The following is a 21,999-nucleotide window of genomic DNA, read 5'->3' on the forward strand; positions in this document are numbered from 1 at the left end:
GACTTCTGTATGATTTGTGTCATATTATAATATTTTGTACAGATTATGTCAATATTATACTGTAGTAATAAGGTGGAATCACTAACAGTATGGTGAGCTTAAGTATATTGTCAATATTTGGAATCTCTGAATCTTTAAAAAGAAACCCAACAAACTTTAGTATTGGACTGGGCTGATTTAATTAACTACTTCTGGTCCTTTTCAGACCTATCTATGATACACTGCTTTTCGTAGAGCAAACAAACCAGTCACTACTGCATTCGAATCCCCCAAATTCTGATGAGCCATCTGGCATACTTTCTACTTAAACAACACATCTTAACTCATAGGCAGGATGGGAAATTAAAAGGTCATCTAATCCATCCTCCTGTTTTCAGGCTAAAATATTATATTGTTTGTTAATGTTAATATTATTTATATTGAATAAATTACATTATAAAATAAAAATAAATACTCGGGCTGAAATATTTAAAAAAAACAATCTGAGAAGGTCAGAATTAGCTTTGGTGTTCTTTGTCAGGAATTTCTTCCTTTTATCTAACCCAGATTACTCTTCCTATAAAATTTAAGCCTTCGGGTTTATGACAGATGATCACTACCAATTTCAAACACTTGGAAACTATTACTGAATTGACCCTCAGATTTTTCTGTTCTCTAGTTCTAATCATCTCCAAAACCCCTTAAAACAAAAGTGGATCAGGACCAGATGGACTCTAAGAGTCTAAGATAAAGTAGGAAAGTTTGATAATGGTGTAAAAACATGACCTTTTTAATTGTACTCCTATTTGAGCCCCATCTCTGCTACACTCTTTACTATTGTAAAAGGGATTAAATTTTCCCATAATTTATTTTGAAGAAGATCCATATCATTCTGTAGCCATAGTCAAGTCTTCTTTCTAGTTACACAAAGTTGCTGTATTGCTTGCTTTTGCACAATTCAATTCAATTTTCATAACCATCCTAACGGGTAGATAAATTCCTTTTATGGAACAGGAAGCTGAACCCATCCTACCTTGAGATGAAAAATTTAGATCTCTCAAACTTCAACTCCAAGAATATGGATTTTCTCTCTGTCTGGAAACTCAGTCTAAATCTATTAAGTGATCAAACAAGGCCAGAACTGGTTGCCATTTTACTCAGCTTGACCTATAATCTCACTGTGAGTACTCACCCTCCACTGAACTCACCCAGGAATTCTCTGCTTAAGTGATGCTTATCTACCAACTCTTTCCACAAATCATCCCTAAAAGATTTATCCCACATATGCTGGAGGCCTTCTGCTTGACTCCTAAATATCATGAGGATACTCATGTAGCTCTCAGGCTGTTGTTTGATTCTCATGTGGATCAGCCCATCTATTTACTTTTCTGATAATACATGACCTTGATGTTGCTATCTTGACCTGAGTTCAATGGTGGGAGGAGGGGGAAGGGAATTCCCTAGAACCTTTGAATACAGAAATAATGACTGATGTGGTGAGTGCTTTCTCCCTACTTCAAATTACAGTCTACCAAGAGCCAGCCATTCTCCCTCCTTTCTCAAGGAGTTCTGCACCCAGTTCACTATCTTCCTCTCCTCCTCAATCCCCAGCCTTATACTAGGGAATTTCACTTTGATATCCCTCAATCCACCAATTTCCTTTAATAACTCTTTAATCCCACAATTGTTCAAACTCCTTAAAATCCCTTTACCTACTCTGCTTTAGTCTGAATGTCGCCATTACCCACAGTGCTCCATTTCCTTAGCTTTCCCTGACCATAACTTCTTATCATTCCATCTCTATGCCTCATTCCTCTTCAACCTCATCCTAATGGAGACCTCCAATTCCTTTTTCCTTGATTATGCTCCTGAGACGTAAGTCCTGCTCTGCTTACACTGTCATCCCTTTCCAATCTTGATGCTGTTGTTAGCCATTTCAATGCTACCCTGTTCTATGATGTTGAATCCCTTGTCCCCTTGTCCTTTTTCCATTCATCTCTTGCCGAACTTGAACCCTGGATTATTCTCATTTTTCCTGAGTTCCTACTTAGATTCTGCTGAACAAGACTCACAACTGTGGGGACTGGGCACATTATAAAGTCATGTAATCCGACTTCAATTGAGCCTTCATTGCAATAAGGATTGCTTTTATTCCTCCCTAATTGATTCCTTATCTCATTCCCCAAAGAAGTGATTCTAAACCTTCTCTTTCCTCCTTGAGCCTCCTCCATATCTGTCTTTCAGCTGAGGACTTTGCCTTTTACTGTACTGAGAAAATTTTAAATTACCTGATGTATGAACTTTCATTACTTCCTTTCTCTTCATCCTCTGACTTCATCTCTCATTTTTTAGTCTTTTCCCCTCAGTCTCCTATAAAGAAGGACTTTCTCCCTACAAATGCCAGCCTCTACATAGGTGCTTGATCCTACCCCCTTCTATCTTCTCCAGCAAGTTGCAATCTCAATCATCCTTCCACCCTTCTAGAATCTTGAACCCCCTCCTATCTATTTACTGGTTCCTTCCTTACTGCCTTCAAACATGCTGAAGTCACTTACCTTTTAAAAAAAATATTTTCCCCCAATCGCACATAACAACTTTTAACATTCATTAGTTAACAAAAAAACCAACAAATGTTAAAAATTGTTAAGTTTTGAGTTCCAAATTCTATCCCCTCCTTCCCTCATTTATCTTTTCCCTAAAACCTGCTCCTCTTCCAAATTTCCATTTTCTCAAAGTGGAGATTATAGGTCAAAGTGAGGTTATAGGTCAAGCTGAGTAAAATGGCAACCAGTTCTGGCCTTGTTTGATCACTTAATAGATTTAGACTGAGTTTCCAGACAGAGAGAAAATCCATATTCTTGGAGTTGAAGTTTGAGAGATCTAAATTTTTCATCTCAAGGTAGGATGGGTTCAGCTTCCTGTTCCATTTCCGTTTTCTCAAAGTGACCATCATACTCTTGTTCACAAAGTTTGTAACTTTGATGTCATCCTAAATTCCTCATTCTCAGTCTCATATGTATCCAATCAATTGACAGATGTTGCCATTTCTATATATCAAAGCTTTCTGTTTTGCTGTGATTGAAAATAGATGATGAATACCTGCTTCAAATATTTGAAAACTATTATTATATTGCCCTTTAATTTTTTCCAGATCTAATAATCGCTTAAACACATTAAAATGAGATGGTAAGATTAGATGACCTTATCTTAAAATTTCATATTTCTTTTCACTCATCTGTATCCTCAATTGTAGAAGGTATGGTTCTTAGATGTAGTTGATATTAGTGTGCCAAATGTTTAAGGGATTGACAATGTTTCCACTGTCTAATATAAGCATAATTCTTAGGAGGTAAATTCCCTTAACGTAAAAGTCTAGCAAGCCTAATCATTGAATGGGAAGAGCAAGGCTGGAGGACTCAGCCACTTAGCATACATTCTCTTGCCCCCTCAACACTAAAAAAGAGCCCAGAAGTCTCCCCAAGTTTTCTGAGATGTTTGGGACATGTGTTATGCCTCCTGAGCAATTTAAAAGTCGAGACTTGAACGTGTGAGTCCTAACGCATTGAAATAACAATTTTAAAATTGGCATTACTGTTATTAGTTGGATTTGGGACACTGAATGTTGGTTCTGAACACACCTAGTGGTGGCCTGTGGAAATCATTACACCACAATTTTGGAGGGGGCCACTAAAGCAGCTGAAAGGATATCATGTTCTAATGGGGAAACAATAAGCAAACAACAACATATTTACAAGATATGTGTAATATAAAGTTTATACATGTACAGAAATACTTATAAGAGCTCTTTTTGTAGTGGCAAAGAAATGGAAATTGAGGGGATGCCCATCAATTGGGGAATGACTGAGTAAGTTATGGTATATGATTGTGATGAATTATAGTGCTATAAGAAACGACAAGCAGGATGATTGCAGAAAAACTTTGAAAGACTTACATGAACTGATGCAAAGTGCAGTTAGTAGAAACAGGAAAACATTATGCACAGTAAATGCAATAATGTATGATGAAGAACTCTGAATAACTTAGCTATTCTCAGTGATACAATGATCTAAGACAATTCCAAAAAATTATGAAGATGCTATGCAATTTCTCTCTCTTCCCATCCTTCCTTCCTTCTTTTTTGTCTTCTTGTACAAAATTACTAATATGGAAATAGTTTGTATGATTGTACATGTATAATCTATATCAGATTGCTTACTGTATTGGGGGAAGGGAGAAAAGGAGGGATAGAATTTGGGACTCTGAACTTTTTTAATGTTAAAATTTGTCTTAACATATAATTGGGGAACATAAAGTATTATTTTTAAAATAATTAGAAATTAGAAATTGGGGGCAGCTAGGTGGCGCAGTGGATAAAGCACCGGCCCTGAATTCAGGAGGACCTGAGTTCAAATCCGGCCTCAGACACTTGACACTTACTAGCTGTGTGACCTTGAGCAAGTCACTTAACCCCCATTGCTGCACCCCCCCAAAAAAACAACAACAACAACAAAAAACAAAACAAAAAGAAATTAGAAATAAAGAAATTAGGAATAGGGGAGGGCAAGAGAAAAGGATATAATGAAATTTACTTTTGCTTACTTTGGAAATTTAAAGATGCCTGTGGCACATCTAGTTCAAGATGTGAGGAAGTTGTTGATGTGAGACTAGTGTTCAGAAGAGAGGTGAGGACTAAACAGATTTGTGAATGATCTGCATAGAGAAAACAAAAACAATGAAAGATCATGAATCAATGAAAGCGCATCAAGGGAGAGAGAACAGGGAAAGGGTCTATAACAGAGTCTTGGGGGATAACCATAGTAAGTAGGACCTAGACGAAGATTCCCCCAAAGGAGACTGAGCACGTCAGACAGTTAGGAGGAGGAGAATCAGGAGAGAGAAATGTCATGGGAACCTTAGAAAGGAGAGAGTATGCAGAACAGTATAACTGATAAAGGTTAGAGATAAGTCAAAAAAGTTATTAGATCAATAAAAGGGTGGCTGGGTGGCATAATGGATAGAATTCCAGCCCTGGAATTAGGAAGACTTAAGTTCAAATCTGGCTTCAGATACTTAATAACTGAGTGACCCTGGGCTACTCAATTAACCCTGTTGGCCTCAGTTTCCTCATCTGTAAAATGAGCTGAAGGAAATAGCAAACCATTTCAATATCTTTCCAAAGAAAATCCCAAAATGGGGTCACAAAGAGTCGGACGTGACTGAAATGATTCAACAGCAACAACAACAGAAGGAATGAGTATTGGAGGCAGCTAGGCAACACAGTGGATAAAGCACCAGCCCTGGATTCAGGAGGACCTGAGTTCAAGTCTGACCTCAGACACTTGACCCTTACTAACTGTGTGACCCTGGACAAGTCACTTAACCCTCATTGCCCTGCAAAAACAAACAGATTGATCGATAGATAGATAGATGAATTAAAAATTTTTAAAAATAAAAAAGAAGGAATGAGTATCATTCCTAGATGCCATAAAGTCACAAATGTGGTATATTCTGAGTCAAAGAAAGAAACAATTTCTGGTCCATGACTGAAAACATCATTCCCTATTGTATTCCTAATGTGAATAAATACTTTAGCAACATATATACTGCTCTGAACTATGTATTTCTTGGCAGTTTTATGTTCAGTATTATGTTCTATTCATATCTTACAGAACATATCCTCAAATCCCCTATTTCAGGGTTTGTCCAGGTAAATGTTTTACAACTGGCTCTCTATTAAAAAAAAGTATATGTGACACATTTTAAAATTTAATCTGCATGCTTAACATTTTTCCATAACTTTATTAAGTATAGAAAATCAGCAAAACAATAAATGAAGCCCTAATTTGTAGCATTTGGCGATTTCTGAGATGTAAACATTTATAATGAAAATTTAATAATCAGCTCTTAGAAGCTGGTATGAGCTAGCTAGAGAATATTCTGCCATATTGCTACATGGTTGCCTCAGATTCTAATGGGATTCCTTCATTTACTTTAGAAGTTTATCACAACAAACACTACATAAGTCTTTCTCGGAAGCCATTTACAAAACTTATTCAAGAAGTGGATGACAGCTAGGTAGTGCAATGAATAGAGTGCTGATGATCTGGAGTCAGGAAGACCTCAATTCAAATCTGACCTCAAATACCTACTAGCTGTGTGACCCTGAGTAAGTCATTTAACCTTTGTTTGCCTCAGTTTCCTCATCAGTAAAATGGGGATGATAATAGCACCTTTTCCTCAAGGCTGTTGTGAGGATAAAATGAGATATTTGTAAAGCCCTTAGGAAACCTTAAAGCACTATAAAAATGCTAGCTGTTATGATGATAATAACCATCAACTTTTGATTCCCAAAGGCTAGCCACTCTCCAAAATTAGATACTAACATAAAACTAGACCTTTTGTTATTAAAACCAACTTATTTATTAAATTCACATCATGGGATCATAGATTTATAATTAAAAGATGATCTGGTTTAATTTCCTCATTTTGTGATGAGGAAACTCAGGCCCAGAAAGACAAAGTGATCTGTTTAAAGTCAACATAGGCTGACCCTGGAGTCAGGAGTACCTGAGTTCAAATCCGGCCTCAGACACTTAACACTAGCTGTGTGACCCTGGGCAAGTCACTTAATCCCAATTTGCTCACTAAAAATAAAAATAAATAAACAAATAAAGTCAACATAGGCAACAAATAGCAAACAAAGCTGGGATTCAACCTCAGGCTCTCCCCTGTGAAAAAATAATTATTAATAATAGATTTCTTGGAGGACCCAGAGATCAATTTCTCAGTTTTATTCTCCACCCCCATTCTAGAAAGTCTAGTTTCTCCTTGATCTGGGATAAATCCAAGGGAACAAAATGACTGATGGAATCAAAACACAACTAGATAATACACACCACCTTCAAATCATGCCAACCAATGGAATTGAATGCTAACCAATTAGCTTTGATTAATGTATAATGACTTGCCTCTATCAAGAGAGGATAAAACCCCTATGTCTTCTGGGTCTTTGAGGGCTTTCCTCCTATTCCAGCTAATTGGCATACAAAAGTCCTCTCCCTGCTTTCTCTACCACGTGGCCTGAGACCATGAGAAGTTGGAGAGACACGTGGCCAATTCTTTACTAGTATAAAATTAATAAAGTAATAATAATATGCTTACCCAAAACTGATATCTATACCAATAGTAGCTAATTAAACACACACACACACACACACACACACACACACACACACACACACACACACACACCAGAATCCACTCCTGACTCACTTGGCCTTTCTCCACACACCACAGCAGCCTCCTTACCCTAGAAGTTCACTCTGACCCATCCTTCTTCCACTGAAGTAGTTGGTGCTACTCCAATGCCTTTTCCTCTGATTGGTTAGTTCATCCCAGAAATTCCTTCTTAAGGAAAGTTCCCAGGTCAGGTATGAATTAATTTCTCCCCACATTGTCCCTTTCCCCTTTTCAGTTCTTTTATATGTTGTTTTCTCCCATTAGAATGTATGCTCCTTGAGGACAGGGAAGGTCTGTTTTTATTTTTATTCCCAGGATTTAGCACAGTTCCTGGCATTTAATAAGCACTTAACTAACTCCAAATCCTGTCTTTTTCAACTATGCTGCAATGACTTTCCAGTGTTTAAATTAAATGTGTACAGTAGGTTAATGACAATGGCTATGACTTAGTTGGATTTTTCAGATGGAATGATGAGAAACCTTGGGGAAAAGGTTGAGACTAGACCTTGGAAGAGAGCCTAAGTTACACCATATGGCTTAAAACAATAAAAAGTGGCAGAAACAAAAGTAGTTTGGCATTCAAATTAAGAGAATACAAGACTAGTTCATTTTTATCTGTTCATAGCCTTTTTTTGTAACATGGATTCCTTTGGCAGTCTGGTAAAACTTATGGATCCCTTCTCAGAATGTTTTTAAATGTATAAAATGAAATACATAAAGTTACAAAGGAAACCAACAAAACTAAAAGTTATTTTTTTAAAAAGGTTTTTCTTTTCAAGTTCTTCAACCACAAATTAAGAATCTCTCATGTAAACACTATGCCAACATATTCCTAGATAATGTTATCTAGAAGAGAAATCAATTTGAGAGAGAATTTGATTTTAAACACCAAGCTTCATTTAATCATGCACTTTTTCTCAGTTGCTTATAGGATCAATCAACTATATATCATATCTCTACATAGCTGATGGATATCTATATACTGAATGATTTAGTCAACATTTCTGTATCAGAAACACCACATATCTTGTAATTCATTTTTTAAAACAGGGTTGACAGTTTAAGAGAATATATTAGCTTTCAAAGGCTTTTAGTAAGTGTTTTCAGTTTTGCATATAGCTAAATATCACTTAATTGTTTGTTAATATTCAAAACAAGTATTGGAAAAATTAAGATTTCATTGAATGAAGAATGTATCAAATGTATTGCTTTATTTGAAAAATAATTATGTTAAGCCTATATACTGTTAAGTTCAATAATAGTTCAAATAGATAGATGGATATCCATCTGGGAATCTATCTCCATTTCACTAGGGAATGCACAGAGATAATCCCTATTAATTACAAAAGGGATTTGTTCAAAATTACATAAATGTTTTGCAAATCAGATGTTTAACAGATAAGTATATCTGAAAGCAGGTGTATTTTAGTTTTCTTTATTAAAAATGTTTCCATGCCTTATTTTCCTTAGGGACTTAAAAGGTAAAGCTCTCTTAAAATAAGAACATAAGTAATGATTTCCACAAAAATGAGTTATAAACTAGAAATGTAGATTTGAGAATCATCTGCATAAAAGTGCTAACTGGATGGGAGTGGACAATAGCACCAATCAATCAATCAATCAACATTTTTATTAAGCTACTACTATGAGTCAGGCACTGTGCTAAGTGGCAGAACCAAATGAAAAAGTACAGAGAGAAAAGACAAGAAATCTGAGGACAAAGTTTTGGAATAGGAGGAAGAGAAGCTGATGAAGGAGGCAGAAATGGACCACCAAAGTGGTAGAAAAAACAAGAAAGTACAATCAACACCTTTCTTTAAAAAATATTATTCTGGGGGCAGCAAGGTCGCACAGTGGATAAAGCACTGGCCCTGGATTCAGGAGGACCTGAGTTCAAATCCAGTCTCAGACACTTGACACTTACTAGCTGTGTGACCCTGGGCAAGTCACTTAACCCTCATTGCCCCACCCCCCCCCAAAAAAAGTTCCAAAAAAAGAATATTTTTTAAAATTCCAAACTTACAAATACCAAATAAAATAAGCATTTCCATATACATGGAACAGAAGAGGACTACATGTGAAGCTTTATTGTATACAGGTTACTTTTCAAATGTATAATTTAAAACATATAATAAATATATTATTACAAATAAATTCAAGAATGAGTCATAAAAACAAATATTATGTTCAATTTAGTTCTAACTTAAAAGAGAAAGGGACAATTACTGAGTTAGATTGAAACTAACCCAAAGAAAATTGTACCTCAGTTGTTGTATGCCATTCTCAAAAGCTGCATTTCAGGATCATCTGTAAGTAAAAAATAAATGATGCTACTATTCTCTTTTTTAGCCAAGATTGGGGGAAAGGGGGAAGGTAAATCAGAATGAGAGAAACAGTGAATATATAAGACTGACAATTTAAGGCAAATCATACCATTCTATTACACTAGATGCAATCTGGGAAGGAAGTGTCCATGATCCAAGTCATAAATAATTCACAAGAAGCACACTGTGAAATAGTTAGAAGATTTTTCTTCAAATGCCTATTCTCAATTCAATGTAAAAGAAAAACTAAGGAAGTGATAAAGCCAAAAACTATGTTTGACTATTTAAAATAGAAGTGTAGCACATGCTTTGAGGCAACTATCCCAAACTTCCATTTGCACAGACAGGTTGCAAAAGGAACCCAGAGGCTGGTTACAAAGTTCCTCCAGCATCCTAAAGTTAACTTTAAGGAGTTGCAGTTGTCTTTTCTAGTATTACATAACTCAAGAGTCCCCACTGTTATGCTTGTCACCACAATTATAAGTTGATGTAAATTAGTAAGCCAGACTCAATTAGCTATTGGGACAAGGAATTTACTATAGTTGTAGTTGGTTCAGTTGGTACCAATATTCCCCCCAAAAGTTTGAGATACTTTTCTATCAGTACACAGAGGGTCTATGGGAAAGTGAACTCAATCATAGAGTACATGTGACAGAGGAATAACTCAGTTCTTGGAAGTCCTTTTGTAATAGTAGCATGAGGTAATTGCCTAGGTTGACCCTTCCCCGATAAAGAAGTCTTTTATGTAAATGTGACTTTTAAAATGTCTACACCTTATAAAATAGGATTAAAAAACACTACCAGTTAACAAGATAAATGTCTAATTGGTTGCAAGGAAAGTGTGTGTATATAATATATTCTATGTATAATATATTATATACACACATATGTACATATATACACTTTCCTTGTGACCAATTAGACATTTAATACATTACATTAATATGTGTAATTTAATGTCCTTCATTAATATGTGTAATATATTATAATATTAAATAACTGGGAAGATAACTTGGAGGGCTTGGGAATTTTAAAGAAAGATCTGGGGGCAGCTAGGTGGCTCAGTGTATAGAGCACCGGTCCTGGAGTCAGGAGTACCTGAATTCAAATCCGGCCTCAGACACTTAACACTTACTAGCTGTTTGACCCTGGGCAAGTCACTTAACCCCAATTGCCTCACTTAAAAAAAAAAAAAAGATCTGAGATTGAATTTTGGGATGTAGAAATTTGAGTGGAATTGAGGAAGTTTATGGTTAAGATTCTACAAACTAGGCTTCAGCAATATTTGAACTACTAATTACCAGAATGCAGGCTGGTTTTCAAAAAGGCAAAGGAACTAGAGACCAAATTGCCAACATTCACTAGATTATGGAAAAAGCAAGGGAGTTCCAAAAAAACATCTACTTCTATTTCAATGACTACACTAAAGCCTTTCACTGTGTGGTCAAAACAAAAAAATGGAAGTACCAGATTATCTTACTTGTCTCTTGAAGAACATGTTCAGGTCAATAAGCAACAGTTAAAATGAAACATGTAAAAACTGATTGGTTTAAGATTGGGAAAAGAGAACTACAAGGTTTTATATTATTACCTTATTTAACTTATATGCAGAATACATCATGGGAAATGCTAGACTTGATGAATCAAAAGCCAGAATTAAAGTTGCCAGGAGAAATATCAACAATCCCAGATATACAGAAAATCCACTCTGATGGCAGAAAGTGAAGAAGAATTAAGAAGCTTCCTGAAGAACTAAAGAGGAGAGTGTAAAAGATGATTTGAAGCTTAACATTAAAAATACCTAAAAATAGGGGGCAGCTAGGTGGCGCAGTGGTTAGAGTACTGGCCCTGGAGTCAGGAGGACCTGAGCTCAAAGCCAGCCTCAGACACTTAACACTTACTAACTGTGTGACCTTGGGCAAGTCACTTAACCCCAATTGCCTCACCAAAAATTAATTAATAAATAAATGAAATATCTAAAAAAACTAAAATCATGGCAACTGGTCCCATCACTTCCCGGCAACTAGTGGAAAAGGAATTGGAAGCAGTGTCAGATTTTATATTCTTGGGCAAAAAGATCACAGCAGTGACTGCAACCCTGAAATTAAAAGATGCTTGCTCCTTCGAAGGAGAGCTACGGCAAATCTGGACAGCATACTAAAAAGCAGAAACATCACCTTGTAAACAAAGGTCCATATAGTCAAAGCTATAGATTTTTTGGTAGAAATGTATAGCTGTGAGAGTTGGACTATAAGGAAAACTGGCCACCGCAGAATGGGCACTTTCAAACTGAGGTCCTGGAGAAGACTTATGAGAGTCCTTTGGACAGCAAGAAGATCAAATCAGTCAATGAGAAAACACGATAAAGAATTTGTAGAGGACAAGAAGAATACTGCTCTGAGTTTATTAAGCACTTACCAAGACACTTTGTCTTAGAACACAAAAATAATATCTGGGGATACAAATGCGGAAGTGAGACCAGTTCCTGCTGTCAAGTAGTTTATATTTAAATGGATTAAGAAAAGGCTAAATTGGGGGCGGCTAGGTGGTGCAGTGGATAAAGCACCGGCCCTGGATTCAGGAGTACCTGAGTTCAAATCCGGCCTCAGACACTTGACACTTACTAGCTGTGTGACCCTGGGCAAGTCACTTAACCCCCATTGCCCCACCAAAAAACAAACAAACAAGAAAAGGCTAAATGACCAGAAACCAGTAATGGTTCAATGTCAATGTAACAGGAGTTCTCTAATTAGAAAACCTTTAGGCATCTGTTTGGTCCTGTGCTATGCTCATCAAACATGTAGGTCACACAAATCTGAATGGGATAGTTAATAAGCTGGATGATAGAATCAGGATCCAAAAGTATCTAAAAAGGCCAGAGAATTGAGATGAATCCAATAAGAATAAATTCAAAGATGAAAAATATAAAGTCTGATATGGACAAAGTATCAACTTCTCAAAAAATGATAAAGATATAAAAAATTCTAATTCTTCATTGGAGCTTTACTTTGAGGAGACAAGTGACTATGTGAAACCTTAATACTATTTCTTTCTACCTAAATTATTTATTCAGTGCTATACCAATTAAACTGCCAAATAGTTATTTTATACAGCTATAAAAAATAGGAACAAAATTCATCTGGAAGAACAAAAGGTCAAGAATATCAAGGAAATCAATGGAAAAAACCATGAAGGAAGTCAGCTCTAGCAGTTCCAAATTTCAAATTATATTACAAAGTGGTCATCATTGAAGCAATCTGGTACTGGCTAAGAAATAGAGTAGTAGATCAGAGGAACAGATTAGGCATATATTTACAGCAGCTCTTTTCTGGTGGCAAAGAATTTGAAATTAGGGGCGGCTAGGTGGCGCAGTGGATAGAGCACCGGCCCTGGAGTCAGGAGTACCTGAGTTCAAATCCGGCCTCAGACATGTAACACTTACTAACTGTGTGACCCTGGGCAAGTCACTTAACCCCAACTGACTCACTAAAAAAACAAAAAAACAAAAACAAAAACAAAGAATTTGAAATTGAAGGGATGCCTATCAACTGGAGAATGGCTGAACAAGTTGTGGTATATGATTGTGATGGAATACTATTGGGCTATAAAAAAGGAGGAGCAAGTTGGTTTCAGAAAAACCTAAGATGACTTACATGAACTGATGCAAAGTGAGCAGAAACGGGAGAACATTGTACATAGTAACAACAATATTGTAAGGAACAACATAAAGGACTTAGCTTCTGTGATCAAGACAGTGACCTAAGATAGTTCCTAAGGCCCTATGATGAAAAATAGTATCACTTCCAGAAAGACAACTGATGAACAACTATTTTTATATATTTTCCATTCTCCAGTGGATTTTAGAGAACAGTATTGTATCTTTTGAGATAACACATACCTTGCATATTCATCCTTTCTGACTAGCATTTCAATATCAAACCTGCATCTCTAATTTGACAAAGACAACATAACTATTAGTTTGATTAAAACTTGACATTAAATTCCAGTCTTCTGACAAATAAAGTTCTATTTACAAAGTTTTTTAATTCTACTAGATCATCTTTTGGTGGTGCCTTTTCCCAGTTCTGTGATAATTTTCTGTGCTGTGTAGTCATTAGTGGGTTCAGGGTTTGGCTAGTTCAGAGGGATATGTGACCCTGCAATGCTCTCATCATTCAACGAGACTCTCCCTTATCAATTCCTTTTCCTTATAGGGTTGTTTTTTAAAAAAAACTGTATCATCATAAACAAATAACTGTTCATGAATGAGTGTTTCAATGGCATGTACTAATGAAAACTCTCCCAGAGAATAGGAAACTGAATCTAATAGTAGAGAATAAGGTCTACTAGCACTGTCTAATACAGCTGTGTACAAACAATAGAGCTAATCACAGAGTCCTCTTCAGAGCAGACCATAGGTGAGTTTTCTGGACTACAGGCAGATCAACAGGGATGAAGCAGTTGGGTGGTGGCAAAGGAGGGAGTGATCCAGCTTGCATTTTGTTTTTAAAGAAAGAAAAATATTTGTAGAGGTTCCTAACCTTTTTTGTATATTATAGAACCCTTTAGGAGGAGCTTCACAAAGCCTATAAAAGTCTCCTCAGAATATTGTTTTTAAATGAATAAAATAAAATGCCTAAGTTTACAAAGGAAACCAATTATACCGAAATGCAGTTACCAAAATATTTTTAAAAGTTCCTAAAAAAAATAGTTCATGGACAGAGGCAGCTAGATGGCGTAGTGGATAAAGCACCAGCCCTGGATTCAGGAGGACCGGAGTTCAAATGCAGCCTCAGACACTTGACACTTATTAGCTGTGTGACCCTGCTAAAGTCACTTAACTCTCATTGCCCCCCCCCACCAAAAGTTCATGGACTCCAGGTTAAGAACCTCTGATCTCAAGGTATATTTGTGTTTGTGTGTGTGCACATATATATAAACCACTAAGGCAGTCTTTCTCTTGCATATGTTGTTCAGTCTTGTCAGACTTTTCATGACCTCATTTGGACTTTTCTTGGCAGAGACACTGGAGTGGTTTGCCATTTCCTTCTCCAGCTCATTTTACAGATGAGGCAACTAAGACAAAGGGGGTTAAGTGACTTGTCCTGGGTCACAGTAAGTGTCTATGGATACTTTTGAACTAACCTAACCCTCACTGCCCCACAAAAAAAAAAAGAATCTATACCTGCCAATGGTAACAATTTCAGAATTAATTCTCTCTTGTGTTTTGTTAGACTAATGGTCACCTCAGAAAACTTTATTTCAGTAGGGCAGCTAGGTGGCTCAGTGGATACAATGATGGGTCTGGAGTCAGGAAGATCTAAGTTCAAATCCAAGCTCAGACACTTATTAGCTGTGTGAGGTTGGGCAAGTCACTTCACCCTGTTTGCCTCAGTTTCTTCATTTGTAAAATGAGCTGGAGAAGGAAATGGCAAAGCATTCCAGTATCTTTGCCAAGAAAATCCCAAATGGGGTCACGACAGAATCCTGCATGACTGAACAGCAACAAAAGTCAGTGACAATCAAAGCATGTAATATAAAACTCAGGCTCACTTATCCTCACCTGTAGGACAATGTGTCCAGAAGAATGATGGGGAAGAGAAAACATTATTTTCTCCACTTCTCCACTCAAACTTCTGGGGAAGTGGAGAATCCCTCCCTTAGTGATTAACTGTCAGAGTAGATGCCTAAAGAGAGTAACAGAATCTTAGCCCCAAAGCCCTGAAAGGGAACTGAAAGATCAGCAATACTTTCATTTTACAGATGAAAAACTGATGCCCAGGGTGGGTGACTTTCCAAAGCCACACAAATAGTGTTAGAACCAGAACTAGAAATCCAGGTCTCCTGAACTTGATTTATAGTCAATCATTTCTCATTCATGCCTGACTCTTCGTGGCCCCATTTAGAGTTTTCTTGGCAGAAATATTGCAGTGGTTTGTCATTTCCTTCTCCATTTTGTTTTACAGATGAGGAAACTGAGGTAAAAAGAGTTAAGTAACTTGCCCAGGGTCACACAGCTAGGAAGTGTATGAAGTTGAATTTGAACTCAGGAAGAGGAATTTGACCCCAGGCCAAATGCTCTATCCACTGAGCCATCTAGCTGCCCCCTGATATATATAAGTAGTCACAATGAGGAGCAGGGCACAACATGTGGATGGGTATGAAATGCTCTGCCCTTTTTCTCTACTTTTCCTGTCCCATATTATTTTGACAAAGCTTTTCTTTTCTTTTTAATATTATGGTAATAACCTAATCATTAGCTTGATAATGGGGATACAATCTAAAATGAAGATTCCAAGAGAGGTGTGGAAGATCATGTCAATAACTACAATGAAAAAGAAAGGATGCAACCTTGGCAAAAACTATATTCAAACTTAAGGAAAGTTGGTATTTTAAACAAATGTGCTTCTAAGCCAAGATTTAAACAAAATCTTCTGATTATTAGGATACTTTTCAACTCAGTTCTTCTCCTTCCCTGCTTTAACATCCTTTTAGCCACCAACAATTTAAGAACCACTTAAGAAATAAATGATTCATGGCACTTGAAAGCATTCCAATTTTCTGCATGAAATAAAACTTTGGTTTCTAGGTTTACTGGTGATCTTAAACTAAAATTGGGGAAAAGGCAAGATGAGAACACAAAAGATCATTTTCTTTTTAAGAATTTTCTAGGGATCTAAAAGAAAATTAAGACACAATTCAGTTGTTAAAGAAAAATCCTGAAAATCATAAGGCAGAATGCAGACTTTAGAAGGTCTCCCTCACTCCTTTCTCTCTTTTCCTTCCTTCCTTCCTTCCATCCATCCATCCATCCATCCTTGCTTTCATCCTTCCTTCCTTCCTTCCATCCTTCCTTCCTTCCTTCTGCCTCCTCTTCTTCCTCATTTTTGTTGATATACTTTCCTTTTACACATTTCCCAATGTATTGATTACCCTTCTCCCTCCCCAAAAGCGATTCTTTTAAACAAAGAATATAAAAAAACAACATCCAAAAAAATATGACTTTAAATGCAATGTTCTACATCCATAGTCCTCTACATTTACTAAAAGGTTGGGAGAAATGCCTTTTCTTATTTCTTTGGAATAAGCTTGGCCATTGTAATTTCACCACATTCACTTTCAATAACTCTGTTGTTTCCATTTACATTCTTGTAGTCATCATGTATGTTTTCCTGGTTCTGCTTACTTTAACTTGTACCAATTCATATTCCCCTACTTCTGTATTTATCATATTCATTATTTTGTACATTACAGTAATATTCTATTACATTTATGTACCACAATTTGTTTAGTTACTCCCCCAAATGACGGATATCTACTTTGCTTGCAGTTCTTTGCTACTTACAAAAAACTGCTTCTTATCAATATTTTGGTGAGTGTACATGTAGATATATGTGTATTTATATGTGTGTATGTGTAAGTATATGTAGATGTATGTATATGTATATTGTGTATGTGTATGTGTATGTGTATGTGTATGTGTATGTGTATGTGTATGTGTATGTGTATGTGTATGTGTATGGATCCTTTCTTTTTGTCACTGGCTTTGTATTGAGAAAGGTTAAGTGATTTGCAAAACATTAAACAGACAATATGTTTCTGAGGCAGGATTTAAATCTAGGTCTTCTAGATTTCAACTCCAGCATTCTATTCACTATGCCAAATAAAAAATACATAGAGACAGGGATAAGGATTCAGATTGTGATTTCACTGATATGGGTAACCCCCAAATTCAGGAAGCTTCCTTTACCAATGCTGGTCAGCATCATCTCACTTAATTTGTTTGCCTCAGTTTCCTCAAGTGTAAAGTGGAGATAATAATAGTACCTGCTGGGGCAGCTAGGTAGCACAGTGGATAGAGCACCGGCCCTGGATTCAGGAGGACCTGAGTTCAAATCCGGCCTCAGACACTTAACACTTATTAGCTGTGTGACCCTGGGCAAGTCACTTAACCCCAATTGCCCAGCAAAAAAACAAACAAAAAATAAATAATAGTACCTGCCTCCCAGGTTGACTAGGAGGATCAAATGAGCTAATATTTTATAGCACTTTGCACAGTGCCTGGCCCATAGTAGGTACCACTTAAGTGCTAGCTATTATTAATATACTACTACTACTACTACTACTACTACTACTACTACCACCACCACCACCACCACCCCTGCAATTTACAATCAAGGAGTGACCTTGAACACTGAAAGATTAAGTGAATTTCCTAGGATCACAAACCACTATCAAATAAACTATGTGTCTAAGGTGGTACTTGAATCCAGGTCTTCCTGATCACAAGGCCCGCTATGCCACACTGGCCATATATGCACTAACAACAATTAATCAATCAACAAGAACCTAACTTTATTTATTAAAAACCTAACTATGTGCTGGGAGGAAGTACAAATGAATGAAACAATCCCTACCTGGGAACTTGCATTCTAATGAGGAGAACAAAACAAAACATGTATATATAAATTTGTCTAAAAAAAAAATAAATAAACGCAAATATGTACAAAGTAATTAAATACAAGGAAGTTGGGAGGGGGGTGCTAACAGTGGAGGGGAACCAGAAAGCCTTCTCTAGAAAATGGTGTTTGAGTCGCATCTTAAAAGAGGGACTCTATAAGGAGGAGGTAAGGAGGGAATCACTATGGGCATGTGGGACAGCCAGGGATGCAGGCATGAAGATCAGAGTGATGGATCATCCTGCATGAGGGGCAAAGAAGGCCAGTTTGGCTGAATCCCATGATGATGAAGGAGGAGTAATGCCCAGTGAGGTTGGAAAGATAGGCCAAGGATAGACTGAGAAGGGCTTTAACAGTGAAGCAGCAGCGGGATTTATTTTATCACAGGGGCAATAGGAAGCCACTGAAGTTGACTGCATAGGGGAGTCACATGGACAGATTTGTGCTTAAGGAAAATTACTTTGGCAGCAATGTTTAGGTTGTACTAGAATAGTAAGTCATGAGACTGGGAGATGGGTTAGGAGGCCCTTCCCATAATCTAGGTGAGAGGTGATGAAGGCCTGATGCTGCCTCTCAATTAAAGTATATATTCCTGCACATTTATTCATTTCAGGGATGAAATAGAGTGGTAAATATAGATGGATCAAACCTTTCAACTTCAAAAATCTAGGGATTTGGGAAACTCAGCATATTTAGACGAAAGACATGTTTCAAGAGTCAGAAAAAAAAAGCTCGCTGAGACTACTAAAATGAGAAAAGAGAAGACACAGGAAGTGGTTTTATATCTTTAAGGCACGAAGGGCTTTTTACATAGAATACAGTGATCAGCTCTTCCTTATTCTCTGAAGACAGACCAAGAAGAAAAGGGCTTAAAATACAAAATAAAGAATTAAATTAACTATAAGGAAAATTTTCCTGATGATCAAAATTAGACTCGCTATCACAGGATCTCAGAGACATTAGAAGCTACCTTTAGTTCATCTTAAACTTAACCAAGAATTTTATTGATAAACTTCTTTTTAATAAGCCTCCATTTGAAAAACCACAGTAAAGAAAAATCAGTATTTTTCAAAAACAGCTTTGCTTTGGGTCAACTCTATAGAATGTTCAAGCCCACAGAATGATAGAGCTGGAAGGGACCTGTGAGATAGAATCCCATTTACCTCTTTTTATAGATAAAGAAACTGAGGGCCATAGAGGTCAGGTGACCTGCTCAAAGTCCGGCAGCTAGTAATGGGCAGAGCCAGGGCTTGAATCCAAGCCTTTGTGACTCCCAGACAAGTGTAGTTTCCACTACAACATTGGAATAGGTATTAGTAAAAGATGTCACAGTATTTCATTATTGTTCTTTACAAAGATGTATGGTTAAAGCGAAAGATGCCCCCCAAAATATCTACCAGTCACAGAAGTTTCAATTCCTTCTTCCTATCCACCTCCTCATCATTCTGCTTATACTTGGGCCATCATTTGCATTCTCCATCCCTTGTGCCTCACCCCACCCCACCCCTCCTTACAACACCCCGCCCCCAACCCCCCCAGACTGGGTTATTTGACTCAGAGAGGTGAGCTTTCACCTTATTCTGCCAGGAATCAGGTCTCCACCAGCTCTTTAAATATCCTCCTTTCTTCCCCATTAGAAAGTAAGTTCCGGGGCAGCTAGGTGGCACAGTAGATAGAGCACTGGCCCTGGATTCAGGAGGACCTGAGTTCAAATCCAGCCTCAAACACTTAACAATTACTAGCTGTGTGACCTTGGGCAAGTCACTTAACCCCAATTGCCTCAAAAAAAAAAAAAAAAAAAGAAAGTTCCCTGAAGGTAGAGACTATCTTGCTTGCTTCTTTTTGCATCTTTAGGGCTAGCACTAAATTATACTTAATAAACAATTTATGTATGTATGTATGTATGTATTTATTGGCTCAGGGCAATGAGGATTAAGTGACTTGCCCAGGGTCACATAACTAGTAATTGTCAAGTGTCTGAGGTCAGATTTGAATTTATGTATTTATTGATTCTAATATCAACATATTCATTGATGCTTCTTAAAAGAGAGTTACTGGGGCAGCTAGATGGCGCAGTGGATAGAGCACCGGTCCTGGATTCAGGAGTACCTGAGTTCAAATCCGGCCTCAGACACTTAACACTTACTAGCTGTGTGACCCTGGGCAAGTCACTTAACCCCAACTGCCTTACTAGAAAAAAAAAAGAAAGAAAAAAAAAGAAAGTTACTGAATGAACACAGTAAGAACTAAAAATACACCTTAATGGATTTAAAACGCTTTACTATTAAGCACATAGTAAGTGCTAAATAAATGCTCTATTGGTCAGGCATGGTCTCATCTTGACACCTTTTATTGAGGTAAGATTATAAAAAGTTTATTTTTTAAAGAATTTTCTACAAATGCCAAAATATCCCCCCCTTCTGTTCAATGTTTCAATTCAATAAAGGTGCTTATATAGGGTAAATCTGTTTTTGTCCTTCCTATCCCATCCCCAGCTATTTGCAGAGTGCCTTGCTCATAGAAGAGCTTAATAAATATTTGTGGAATTGAATTTAAAACCTAATCTAATCTTCAGTGTGGAAGTGACTGAGATCTTGAAGGCTATATATGCCTGGAAGGATACACCAAGCTGAATAGGATTTGAAAACAGGCCTGACAATGTACCAGAGATCAGCACAGCCCAGTTTGAAGAGGATCAGTGAGAAGGCCAGCCAACAGATTATGACTGTTTATGGCTACACCAACTATTTGCTAACTAAAATATGGAGGAGTTGTAAACTCCATGGGTGGAGGAAATACCCGAGCTGCTGAAACCACAGGTCCTTGTTACTGAAGTCTGTGTAAGGCACTGTGATAGGCACTTGAATTAATAATGAATGTGGCCATGTGCCAAAACTGCCCACATCCAGAGAATCACCTTTTGTGATTCAAAAGCAGCTGAAGTATAAGGCATTCTCTTTAAGAAGGCTATTTTTAGTAATGCAAATTTATACAATACCTAAGTCTTGTGAAAATGGAACCAAAAAAAAAATGCACCCAACACATTTGTGAAACATTTAGGATTTTGAGGCTTTTATTTTGATGATTTGAAAGGCAGCAGAACTAGTCCAAACTGAGGTAAAGTCTTGTTAATTCTGTTTCACTCAAGGATTTCGAATGGACCTGAATGGTTTCCAGAATTTAGGTAGGGCCAACATGGCCATTTTCACACAAAACAGCTAGGCACTGGGGATACTAAATAAATGAATAAATAAATAAAATCAAGCAGTGGTTCCTTATCTCAAGTATCTGGAAGGGAGGGGGGAGCATATGTAAGTATAAATACACACACATCTATAAACATCTATCCATAAACACATAAATGTTTATATATATACCTAGTATAACTACCTTGTGTATAATAAGGTAGTTAGGGAGGGAGGGGGCACTATTTGAGCATGGAAGGATCAGCTCTCTTGACTTGAAATTCTTGCATATATGACATTAGCAAGTGCTAAAGGTAGCTTGCTGACTAATACTGTGGCTGCACAGCAGTTTATGCTGAGAATAAAACAATAAATAAATAAGGACAACTTTTAATAACAGGCTAACAAATGTGTGTGAATAAACTGCCTTTTCCTTCATTCCTCTAACCTCCAAAACTGGGACCGCTTAAACCCCATTGAGAAGTACAACTTTGTTGGGGCAGCTAGGTGGCGCAGTGGATAGAGCACCAGCCCTGGATTCAGGAGGACCTGAGTTCAAATTTGACCTCAGACACTTAACGCTTACTAGCTGTGTGACCCCGAGCAAGTCACTTAACCCCAATTGCCTCAAAAAAAAAAAAAAAAAGAGAGAGAGAGAGAGAGAGAGAAGTACAACTTTGCCAAGGACTTTAGGACCAATCCACCTACCTATGCTGGAGGAATAAGAACCCTTAGGCTAATCAGGCTAATAACTGCACTACTGACTCAGTATCAATTCAGCATTAGTTGTCATCCCATTTACCTTAAACCTAG

General features: G+C 37.1%; 2 protein-coding genes across 2 annotated transcripts in view; one reads left to right on the forward strand and one right to left on the reverse strand.

Moving 5' to 3' along the window:
• PAG1 (phosphoprotein membrane anchor with glycosphingolipid microdomains 1) overlaps positions 1–4,689 on the reverse strand; it is a 172,372-nt gene extending 167,683 nt beyond the window's left edge. The window contains exon 1 of the mRNA XM_043975896.1: positions 4,579–4,689. The gene's annotated coding sequence lies outside the window, so the exon portion shown is untranslated. The remainder of the gene's footprint in view (positions 1–4,578) is intronic.
• Positions 4,690–11,535: 6,846 nt separating this feature from the next.
• Positions 11,536–21,999, forward strand: part of LOC122748590 — a 37,174-nt gene continuing 26,710 nt past the window's right edge. The window contains exon 1 of the mRNA XM_043994298.1: positions 11,536–11,681. Coding sequence (XP_043850233.1) covers positions 11,536–11,681 — 146 coding nt within the window. The remainder of the gene's footprint in view (positions 11,682–21,999) is intronic.

This window comes from Dromiciops gliroides, chromosome 1 (assembly GCF_019393635.1).
Source record: "Dromiciops gliroides isolate mDroGli1 chromosome 1, mDroGli1.pri, whole genome shotgun sequence".
NCBI classification, from domain to species: domain Eukaryota; kingdom Metazoa; phylum Chordata; class Mammalia; order Microbiotheria; family Microbiotheriidae; genus Dromiciops; species Dromiciops gliroides.